This window comes from Papaver somniferum, chromosome 9, assembly GCF_003573695.1.
Source record: "Papaver somniferum cultivar HN1 chromosome 9, ASM357369v1, whole genome shotgun sequence".
NCBI classification, from domain to species: domain Eukaryota; kingdom Viridiplantae; phylum Streptophyta; class Magnoliopsida; order Ranunculales; family Papaveraceae; genus Papaver; species Papaver somniferum.
The window spans coordinates 43,909,391-43,921,304 of record NC_039366.1 but is presented as its reverse complement, the minus strand read 5'-3'; the positions used below and the strand labels follow the sequence as shown (position 1 = coordinate 43,921,304).

Genomic DNA, 11,914 nt, shown 5'->3' with positions numbered 1-11,914 from the left:
CAATCTTCGTTTCGTATTAGTTTTCGCACTTATCTCTGTATTTCAATCTTAGTTTTCGTCATACGAGTTCAACAACGTAATACCTCTAAAACTCCCAAATAACATCTTCGATGTATGGTTGAAGTTGCTTGAGGTTCCATGCTGGCTGGGGAAAATGCCAAAACAACAGCACAGCGAGATTATTGGTTGCCGGTGAAGGAATTCAAGGAGTCAAGGGAAGACATCCCTTTGTAGTTCCAAGGGAGTGCATAAGTCTTAGTACAGTTTTTGTCGTGGCGTGCTGACCTCATAAAAGTATGATATTGGACCTTTTACCCACAGAGAACTAGGTGTTAATGATTTGGAGTCTAGAGAATGTAGGAAAAATTGTAGTTAATGCAGAGTCGTGGTACTGAAAGCGACGTCGTGCAACTTTGAAAGCAATGTAGTATGATACACGTCTAAAAGGAGACACTTAGAGTCTGAACAGGGCAAATTGACGAGGTCAGCATGGCAGAGTAGAGGGAATCGTACTTTTGAAACTCAGTTTTAGTGTCAGTCACCTTTTTCTTCTAAAACTGTACGTACTATAGAAACTTTTCAAAAACAGGTCAAAGTAAGGTGTTGTCTGTTTTCACTGACGTAGGTAGGGACGACTCTCGGACTAACAACACACTGTGTCCGATGGCTAGCACGTCAGGGATGGGAAGAACTCTGAGGAACCGCACGATATCCAGTAACAACATGCAAGGAGGAGTAACTGGGACGAGGCGAGAGAGTGACGGGCATCCACCACCAGAGGAATCACGAGCTGCTGCAAGGGGTATGCCAACTGTGGACGAGGAGATTGATCTGGGACGAGACGATGACCCACCGCCTCTGGAGCTAATCGCCTCTCCCCCAAGGAGGGATGATCAAATAGATGGACTTACCGCGTCAGAAACGGAAGATGATGAGGAAGCATTAATCCTGCATGCTCAGAGACGAAACATCAGACGACAAGTTGAGTATCAAGAAGCCCTCGGGTGAGAGCAAGAACGACTAAGGCGAGTACAACTAGGATGAGAAACAACTATCGGAATCTATCCAGCGACATCGACTCAGATACCCCGCACAGTACCACCTCCACCACCTGTGATGACGGCACCACCCCCTGCCCATTTAGGCCATCCAAATGGTCACTCTAGCCATGAGAGTACAGATCCAACACTGCTCGCAATTCTAGAAATCCAAAGAAGGCAAGAGGCGGATTTAAGGGGTCTTCAGCAGAGGAACCTAGCTCTAGAGTTTGAGAACTATCAGCTACGGAACTTAAGGTCGAGGTCGAGAGGATCTTCTAGCCGAGGGACATCGGGACACCGAGGCCGAATCGGGAAGGTACCACCTGCAGTAGGACCAAGCAATTCTGGTTGATCAGGACCACCCCCAACACCACCTATCGGAAGAGACGGTCCACCCGAGGATTCATCGACAGACGAAGAAAGGCATGAGAGGAATAATCAACAGAGAAACACAAGGTCCGACAATGCGACTGAAGCCAAGTTAAGAGAGTTAGAGGAAAAGATAAGGAAGTTATCAGGAACCGGCGAAGAAGATAAGCTCGCCGAGGTCATAAGCGAGGCCGAGAGGACCCCTTTCACCCAAGAGCTAGAACTAAGGGCCTTCCCACCTAAGTGCACGCTCCCCACCTTCCCATCAAGGTTCGATGGCACAGGAGACGCAGTTGAGCATTTGAAGATGTACACAATGTCCCTAATACAATGGAAAAACCATGAGGTGGTAATGTGCAAGTTCTTCCCTGCAAGCTTGGAAGGCGAGGCAAGGAAATGGTTCTACAACCTCGCACCAGGAACAGTCGACAGTTATGAGACTCTAGTCGAAGCCTTCCTTGAAACATACATGCACAACAGCAGACCTCGGCCCAGGGTCAACAGGTTATTCACCTTGACCCGACGGTTCAGAGAACCTCTCAGATCATTGACCGATAGATGGAGAAATTTGTGTACAGAAATTGGGAAAGTACCAGTCGACCAGCAGATATTCGGGTTCGAAAACGCACTTGGGAGGTCGAATCCCATCTGGATAGCCATGTTTACTGAAAAACCACAGACATTGAAAGAAATGAGGAAAATGAAGAGAATTTCATCGCCCTAGAAGAAATTCAGGAGGAATCGAGGGATAGGGGAGTGCAAGAGGCTAGTGCGGCGACCGAGTCGACATCGGTCGATGTTCAACGTCGGCCGAGAAGAGACCGAGCCCACCTACGCGAGGAAATGGGAAGAAGGAATGGTTAGCTAATGGAAAGAGGTCGAGGCACCAGGCGAGAACATACACCCCTTTGAATGCTCCACTAGAAGAAATCTTCAAAGAGGTCGATAAAATGAGTGACATCATATACCCAGCTTCAAGAGGGATACAGTTCGAGGAGACCAAGGATCACCCAGAGTATTGCCATTATCATCAATATCGAGGCCACTCTACCAATAATTGCCGAGAAATAAAAGACATCATGCAACATCTTATTCAAGACGGTTACCTGAGACAGTTCGTCCGACACCCGGCCCAGATGACCGCAGCGCCCGATGCACCCGTCCACCAGGTCAGGATCGACAGATCCACGCAGTTTGTCAACATGATTTCGCATTCGTCCACTCAAGCGTACAATCTGAATCCTGGAATCATGTCTAGAATCCACAAGAGGGATCATAATGGGAAGGAAATTTTCAGTGTAGCAAAAGCTTTGCCGATGGAACCCTGGATGTTGTGACCCATCTTTTTCTCGGCTCAGGATGTCCTGATGAACGGCCAAGCTCACAGTGATCCCTTGGTTATCAGCCTGCTGATTGAGGAATTGGGGGTAAGAAGGATACTAGTGGATAGTGGGAGCTCAGCCGAAGTACTCTTCTACGACACGTTCAAGAGGATGGAGTTGTCAGATGATATACTCGTCCCATCGACATATCGTATCTACGGTTTTAATGGGACCGTGACCATCCCAAAGGGCGAAGTAACCCTAAGGGTATCGGGTGGAGGTGGTTACCTAGATACGTTAACTACATTCTGTGTGGTCGATGTCGCCTCGCTCTATGAAGCTATTATCGGGAGATCGTGGATCGCGAGAATCAAAGGAGTGGCATCGGCTTATCATCAGAGGCTACGATTCCCAACGTACAAGGGTATAGCTGAGGTCGTGGGAGATTCACATGCAGCCCGACAGTGCATGCAGGTCGATGCCCAAATAAATGAGGAGCGGCGAGCACGACAAAGGAGAGAGAAGAACAAGGCTAAAGAAGCCAAAGCGGCAGAGGACTTGGAAAAAGTTATTTCGCAGGCGGTCATGGCGTACGAAACACAAGGAAGTGAACCTTCATAGCAATTAAAGAAGACGACACCGATGAAGGAACCAAAACCAAACTTCTCGGCCGTAGAACCCACTCGGGATATTAATTTGGGAACTATAGAAGAACCAAGGATAGTGAGGATCGGGTCGTTACTATCAGACGAGCAAACAAACCAGCTCATGGAGGTGCTAAAGGAGAACATGGACGCGTTCGCATGGGGCGTGCACGATATGGAGGGAATAGACCCGGAGGTGTGCTGTCACCATTTAAAGATCGACCCAAGCTTCAAACCGGTCCGACAAAAGATGAGGCGAGTCGCGCCAGAATTACAGACGGCCGTCGAGAAGGATCTAAAGAAGTTACATAATCGGGAATAATTAGGAAATCGCACTACCCACAGTGAATATCTAACATGGTCGTGGTACCAAAGAGAAAAGGAGGAGTCAGAATCTGCATCGACTTTAGCGACCTGAACAAAGCTTGTCCGAAGGACAGTTTCCCTCTCCCAAGTATCGATCAACTGGTGGAATCAATAGTGGGGTACGAGGCACTAACGTTGATGTACGGATACGCAGGGTATAACCAGATCCCGCTGGCTCCCGAGGATCAAGAACACACCTCCTTCTTCACAGCAAGGGGCCTATACTGCTCCACCAAGATGCCGTTTGGGCTGAAGAATGCAGCCGCCACATATCATAGGTTGGTGGGCGACATGTTTGAAGACCATATCCACAACACTATTGAGGTCTATGTCGACGATATGCTACTAAAAAGTCGCCTAGCCAAGAATCACATCCGAGACCTGCGGGAAATTTTTCGAACGATGAGAGAATATAAAATGAAAGTTAACCCGACCAAATGCGATTTTTGGGTCACATCGGGCAAATTTTTGGGATATATCATCACTCCAAAGGGGATAGAAGCAGATCCCGAGAAAGTCAGAGCCATCCTCGAGGTGCCGTCACCAGCCACAATAAAAGACGTACAAAAGATGAACGGAAGTATAGCAGCATTGGGGCGATTCATATCTCGGTCGTCCGACAAATGCAAGGATTTCTTTAGCACTCTTAAAAAGGGAGAGAAATTCAAATGGACGGACGCCTGTGAGGAGGCGTTTCAGAATATTAAGCTACATCTTGCAAGTCTTCCAGTATTACAAAGACCCGAGCCATCGGAGGTCCTCACATTATACCTCGGAGCAACTTCATATGCCATCAGTGCAGTCTTAGTTCGAAATGAAGGGAGCGAGGAAAAGCCTGTTTACTTCATCAGCAAAACATTAAGTCCGGCCGAGAAAAATTATACAAGGATGGAACAGATGATTCTAGCGCTAGATTTCGCCACCCTGAAGCTAAGGACGTATTTCCAAACTCTTCGGATCCGCGTGCTCACAAAATCACCTATTGAGGCGGTACTGGACAATGCAGGCCGATCTAGAAGGATCTCCAAATGAGGGCGCAAATTAAACAGTTCAATGTATTCTACGAAATGAGGACAGCAGTGAAGGCACAAGTAGTGGAAGATTTCTTGGCAGATTTTCCACTAAGCGACGAAGATGAGGTCGAGGACATACCCGGAATGGAAGAAGATCGAGAAGACCCGGACGACTTACTCGAAGCAAGTATCCCATCACGTTGGGAAGTATTCATCGATGGAGCGTCGAACAAAGATGGATCGGGACTTAGGATAGTCTTTACCACACCAAAGGGACGAAAAATGGTCCATTCATTTAGATTGGAATTTAAGGCGACAAACAACGTCACCGAGTACGAAGCTGCGATTCACGCCCTGAGATTAATCGTCGAGATGGGCCTACAAGATGTAAGACTAACTAGCGACTCGCAGTTGGTGATCCGACAAATCACAGGCAAATACGCCATCCACGACCCGATTTTGCAGAAGTACTGGGAGCTCGCCCAATTCTATATCGACCAGATCCCCAGCATCAAATTTAGCCACATATGCAGAAAAGATAATCGAAACTTGGACGCATTGGCATATATTTCATCCCATATCACAGGCCCAAGTGTGGAGGGTATTCGTGTCATGAGACTCCTCGCCCCATCTATACCAAAGAAACCCGAGGTGCACGTCGACGTGGCTATCAACACGGCCGACAGATATCCGGACGGAGATTGGAGAAAGCCGATTCATTCGTAATTGGAGACAGGTGAGTTACCCAAGGGGCGACCCGAGATCAACAAAGTGAAAAGAAAATCGACCGCTTACGAGCTAAGAGACGGAATCCTATACAGGAAATCATAGCGGGGACCACTCTTAAGATGCTTAAGTAAGGAAGAAGGCCAGACAATCTTGAATGAACTACACTATGGAGCAGCCGGAAATCACAGCTCGGGACGAAGTCTGTCAGCGAAAGCGAAAACGATGGGATACTTCTGGCCGTATATGAACGATGATGCAAAACAAATGGCGCAAGCTTGCGAAGAATGCCAGCGGTTTGGTAAGAAGATACATGCACCATCAATAACTCTAAACTCGGTAGTAAGCCCCTGGCCCTTCGCAAAGTGGGGGATCGATATCGTGGGACCATTACATGTGGGATCGGGGCAGAGAAAATACTTAATAGTAGCGACGGATTACTTCACTAAATGGGTGGAGGCGGCACCACTGAGACATATCCGTGACAAGGACGTCTTCAGGTTCATTTGGGAGCACATCATATGTCGTTTCGGAGTACCGGCGGCCATCGTCTCGGATAATGGAAAACAGTTCCAGGGAGAAAACATCGACCTACTATTTAACACCTACAACATCAGAAAAAGCAAGGCTACCCCCATATACCCTCAAAGTAATGGGCAGACCGAGATCACAAACAAAACTATCGCCGACAATATGAAGAAAAAATTAGATGGAGAATACGGTAATTGGTGCGAAGAATTCTACAATGTTTTATGGGCCTATCGAACCACTCGAAGGGAAGCAACATGGCTATCACCTTTCATGCTGACCTGTGGAACCGAAGCGATACTACCAACTGAAGCAATGATACCCACCACAAGAACTGAATCCTGGAGGCAAAACATATCGGCAGATCTAATATTGGCCAAGCTCGATGACTTGGAGGAAACAAGAGAGATGGTGTTGCAAAAAATGGAGAATTACCAAAGGAGATTACAACGAGAATACAACAAAAGAGTTCGACCAAGAGATTTTCAACCGGGGCAGTTAGTGTTGAAATATATAGCCGATTGGGAACGTGACAAAAAGGGCGGTAAACTAGCGACAAGGTGGGGAGGACCATACACAATCGTGTATAAAGCTGGCGAGGGAGCTTATCGATTACTCAAACCAGACGGCAAACCCGAGTTAAAACCGTGGAACGCTCAACATCTGGAACTCTATTACCCATGAGGGGTTCGAGAGAAACAGGTAAACATACTTGTCATTCATTTCTTTAAAACCGCGAGGGGTAGGAAATATGAGATGAGCGACCAATGGTCATTCGTACTCGGGGCGAATCCAGTGAGGAAGTGCCGAGGTGACTTACACTCGAATGGTCATTCGTACTCGGGGAAAAGCCAGTGAGGAAGTGCCGAGGTGACTTACACTCGAATGGTCATTTGACTCGGGGCAAATCCAGTGTGGCAGTGCCGAGGTGACTTACAGTCGACTGGATATTCGATACTCCGGGCAGTGGCAGTGTGCAAATGCCGAGGTAGCCTAAGGGTACTGGTGGTTGGAAGCCAGATACCAAAGGTTGTTAAGATACGATTTCTTCTCAGCTAGGTAACCTACTTAAATCTGAAAGGTTACCCCCATCGCAGGTGGCCGTGACCACTTGCCCGATTTGGTTGGTCGATAACCACTCGGGATTATCGGGCCTAGAACTAGGACGACTAAAACCCTTTCACTGAATCTAAAAGATAGTGATGAGATACCTCGGCTGGGACATGGCATCGGGCCCGATGACCCTCCTTGTTGAGTGTGTTCGACAGAAAAGGCACTAATACTAATGCATGTGACATCAAATGCAGATACGGAGCACAAACAACAAGATAGCAACCATAAAATTAAACAGCGTCAACAGAATGATAAAGGCGGAAATTGTCAAGGAAAATAAAAAAGAAAAACAAGCTTGGCGACGCAGCACCCCATTCAAATAAGTTGTTCAAAGAAGCATGGGTCAAGTGTTCAAACTAATTACAACCCGCAACAAAGGGAAAATTAGTGGCGCAGCACTACAAAAGGCGTGATCAACTCCTGGGTGGAAAAGCACCGGCCCCTCCCTTCCTCTGAGCAACCTCGCGGCGCTTTTGCGAGATGTACTCGTTTACACCAGCCTTGATCGCCTCAGCAAGCTCGCTCTGATGAGCGTTTCTCTCGTCCACAAAACATTATAAGCATGTTAAACACGGAATATAGCAGAACACGGAGTAAAAAAAAAACAAATTAACTCGGTCTTAAGGCCACCCCAGCATGCACTCCAGAGAACTGATAGGGTTGACAACACAGATTCTAACGACTCCACATACTTGGACAACTCATCCTCGGCCTTAGAAAGCTTCAAATTTAACTCATTATAGTATTGTTCATTGAATTCATTCGAAGGGCAATATTTCTTGTGGTCGCTCCACTCGGCCCTCTGACGATTATCGGACAATTGTAGCATCGATAACTGGGCTTGGGTCCACTCTAGTTCACTGGACAGCTTATCGAAACCCTTGGTTCTTTCAAGAAGATCTCGGTTGGACTGTTCGTCCACAGCTTTTTCCCTCAAAATTCGTCGCCGATCTTCATGAAAATCTCGATTTTGAAGCCTAAGGGAACCATTTTGATTCTCCAGATTATCGGCTAGTAACATTTTATCACCAGCAAGTCTTTGAAACATGCCCAAGCGAGCCCATAAGTTATCTATCCCCTCGGGGACATACTCAAACAGGCGATATATGTCCAATTCCTCTTGAAGTTGCTGGATCTCGGCTTCCTGTCGGTCTATCTTCCCATACTTATTGGAAATTCGTTGTCGAAGATTCTCCACAAGATCTTTCTCGATATCCCATTTTCTCTTCATAAGCCTATACTCCGAAGAAGCGTCTAGATTTATACTAGATATTTCGGCTAGAATAACAATAATTGATCAGGACATTGGTACGAAGAACTCAATCAACACAACTATGTAAACAATATACCTTGCGCTTCGGCGAGTTTGATCTCCAGATCACGAGATCGTTCCTTCTCCTGCTGAAGAGCAGCCTCCAACTTCCTAATCTCTTGTCGGCGGAGTGCAGCCTCCAACCTCGACCGATTCAACGCCTACAAATTCCATCCTAAGACGAGATTAGTAAGGTCCGATAACATCAAAATGAAGAGTTCAAATAAACCACTTACCAGATTATCAAAGATCGGCGCAATGTCATGATACAGGGGCACGACAACAATCATCTGCTCATCAGTATAGGAGCTGAACTCCTCCGAGTGTAATACACCAAGAGAATCACACATAGGTCCCGATATGGTAAAGGATGTATGAACACCCGAGGGAGACCCAACATCCTTCTGGGGAAGCTTTTGGAGCGATGTTTGGGTCTGCCCCTGAGCTCCAGGCTGCACGATAGGAGTCAAAATAGCAGTTTCCACAGGAACCTCCCTTTCTTTCTGACCACCAGCATCCTCATCAAACAGCTGCTCGTCCCCGAATATATCGCCCTCATCATCTTGATCGGGGATGTCGATCACAACGTTCGAGCTTTTCAGCACCACTCCCTTCGCCGCCACCTTTCGCCGAGGAGGATTACGCCTTGGAACCAAACCTTCACCACCAACAGTATCGGACCCTCCAACATCTTCATCCTCGCGCCTAGGGAATTTCTGCACAAGGTTCAGCGTCAGAACACGTGAAGGAAAAAACAGGGGCAAGTACATGTACTTATAATAAAATCTATATGTTTGTTACCTTTCCCTGGTCTTCCTCGACCCTTGTGCCAACGCTCCTCTTCTTGGAAATAGAAGCCGATTTAGTAGACTCGCTCTGAGGCTTAAACTACGACAAGAAAGTAATCAATACACTAAGCCGATACAACAGGAATCAAAGAAAATGGAAAGAAAACAACATACCCTGTCATCGTTAATCACCCAGAATGAATAAGGCTCCGCAGGAAACTGAGGAGGAGGGAAGCTACCATGCAAAATTTGGGCGCGAACAAGTAGTGGAACCCGGTCCCAGTATGGGTCATGGGTGTGGAGAGCACGCTTTTTGGAACCTCTCCCAAGGGGATCAGCATCCAGCATCAATCGTTCAACACCCTCAGGCATAGACTTCAGACGATGAGGGCTGGCAGCAAAACCAGCAAGGTCGCCATTGGTAGATGTCCCGCTCCGATAGTTCACAATGAAATTGGAAGAAGTATAATTGGGAGCATCTTCAGGCCTATAGGTCGACCAATCGTCCATAGATCCATGACCCTCGCCTCGGTCTCTCCACTCATTCATCAGGCGAAAAGTGTTGCCATTCCACTAGGTCAAGGCCCGAGGCGGACGCAGCTGCGATAACACCTCATAGTAGAAAGGGCTAGCAGGGTTGTACAAAGGAAAGCGAAGACCGAGTTATAATTTCCCACGAGTAACGATGACTGCCTCGGATGACTGCTCATACCTATCGACATCTGACTTCCTCAACACACCCGTTTGGCCCGACACTAGGGTCACCTCGTAGTTTTGAAGACCAAATTCTTCCTTCAAATGTTCAATGAACTCATCATTCGACAAATCTTTAGAGGCCCTCTTATCAGACCTACATGAAAAAGAAGGAGAATCATCAGGGAAAAGGGAATTTATAGCGCGATAATCGTGATGGGAAGGACTCTCAAGCCAAAACAGGGAATCAAGAGAAACAGCATCGCCCTCGGAGAAGGTATCAATCACACACCTTTTTTCAGTCATTGACGGAGAAGAAGTAGCCATGGCAGAAAGCGAACGGAGAGATACGAACGTTGGTGAAGAGAGAAGCATAAGGAAGAACTAACCACGACTGTCGCAAACCTCACCAACAAAAACAGCAAACCCGAAGACGGAGAAGATAAGGGAATCACCGGAATTAATGGCGTCGGTAAAATGGGAGGAAAGGAAAAAAGAAGAACATCACTTGGTTTCTCTGAAAAATGGCGAGCAAAGGAAAGAGAACATGAAGGTGGGTATTTATAGGGTGCGACGCCTCAACCGACAGCAACGGTTACAAGTCATAAAGGGAGAATTAGCGGGAGACTGCATGGCGGAATTCTCGGCATGCACGAGGACGTGGTAAGGTGGAGCGATTTTCTTTCCCTCGTGCCAAGCACACGAGCGAAAGAAGGGGCATAAATGTAGGTGTAGATAATCCACAGGGCTAGGTGGCAAGATCCTAAGCTGTGATACACCAAAGAACAAAGAGCGGCGAAGCACAAGATAGTACCAAACGGCGCAAAGAGCGAGGTATCACGTGGGTCGGACGTGATGGCCCAATAGTTTTCGGATGTGACGTGACCCTTATCCTCTGACAGGTCGGGCGAACAACCAGAAAGCACTCGGTCAGACGAAGGAAGATGGTCAAACAAAGGAACGATAAGAAAGAAGGGCGACATCGTGTTAACCAGACGATTAAGACTCGGCCTCGGGTGAAGAACTATCAGTCAAACCAGAAAGTCGGGCGAGCAGTGAAGGTCTGATAGGGAACAGCTAAATTGATGTAGTGTGACCAACATTGTAATTCTGTTGTATGTCGACCTTGGCCTATAAATATAAGGGTAGGTCGAGAGAGAGAGGCAGGTTAAGAAAGGAGAGAGGAACAAGTCATCATACTTGAGTTGTGAGAGCTTCACCACTTGAGAGGGAGAGAACAACTTGTAATCAAAGAAGAGCAATAATAACATTCATCCTTTCACCCCGTGGACGTAGGTAATCATACCGAGCCACGTATATCCTTGTGTCTACATTTGTTGTGTATCTTCACTTTGTGTTGAATCATCTTCTACTTCGTTGAATGTGGTGTGTGGTTTTATGCCACTACAGTTATCATCCACAGTTAACTGTTTCTTTGCACCTTGTTTTTGTTTTAAGTTTTTTGAGACTGTCTGTTATCTGGTTCTAATTCACTGTGATCTAGATAATATTGTCAACTCTGAAAACTTGTTAGACTTTGATCTTGATAGCATCTATAAATACCTGATTTAGTTAGTAATTGGTAAGTTGCTCAATAGTAGCTTTTTGTTCTTTAAACCGTGAAAATTGTTGCATCGAATGCGCAAGGGTGTGGTAACCCGAAAACTCAACAACATTTACAACAAATGATATTTTCGACTTGGATGGGTTAAAAGACTTAAAAAGAACAAAACATAATGGCTTTGAAATCTGAAAATTAGCTAGGCTTTTTCTCAATCACTGTAGTGACGCAGGAGCATAATTAATTTTCTTTCTCTTTTTTCAGCCGAGTTTGATGATTTTTTGCTAGGATTTACAGTATCTTTATTTAGGATTCTTATCTAGGAAATCCTAGGATTCCAAGGCTGCTAATACATCAAAATTAACTTTTGGTTGGAGAATTAACTTTCCCATCAGCCCAGTGTTTTTGGTCGGAGAATTAACTTTCCTATCAGCCCAGT

General features: G+C 46.4%; 1 protein-coding gene across 1 annotated transcript; it reads left to right on the top strand.

Moving 5' to 3' along the window:
• Nucleotides 1-1,116: 1,116 nt before the first annotated feature.
• On the top strand, nucleotides 1,117-3,352 carry LOC113311892. Its single transcript, XM_026560682.1, has 2 exons — nucleotides 1,117-1,356; nucleotides 2,768-3,352. Exons 1-2 carry the CDS (start codon nucleotides 1,117-1,119, stop codon nucleotides 3,350-3,352), a joined length of 825 nt encoding a protein of 274 aa, XP_026416467.1.
• Nucleotides 3,353-11,914: the final 8,562 nt, after the last annotated feature.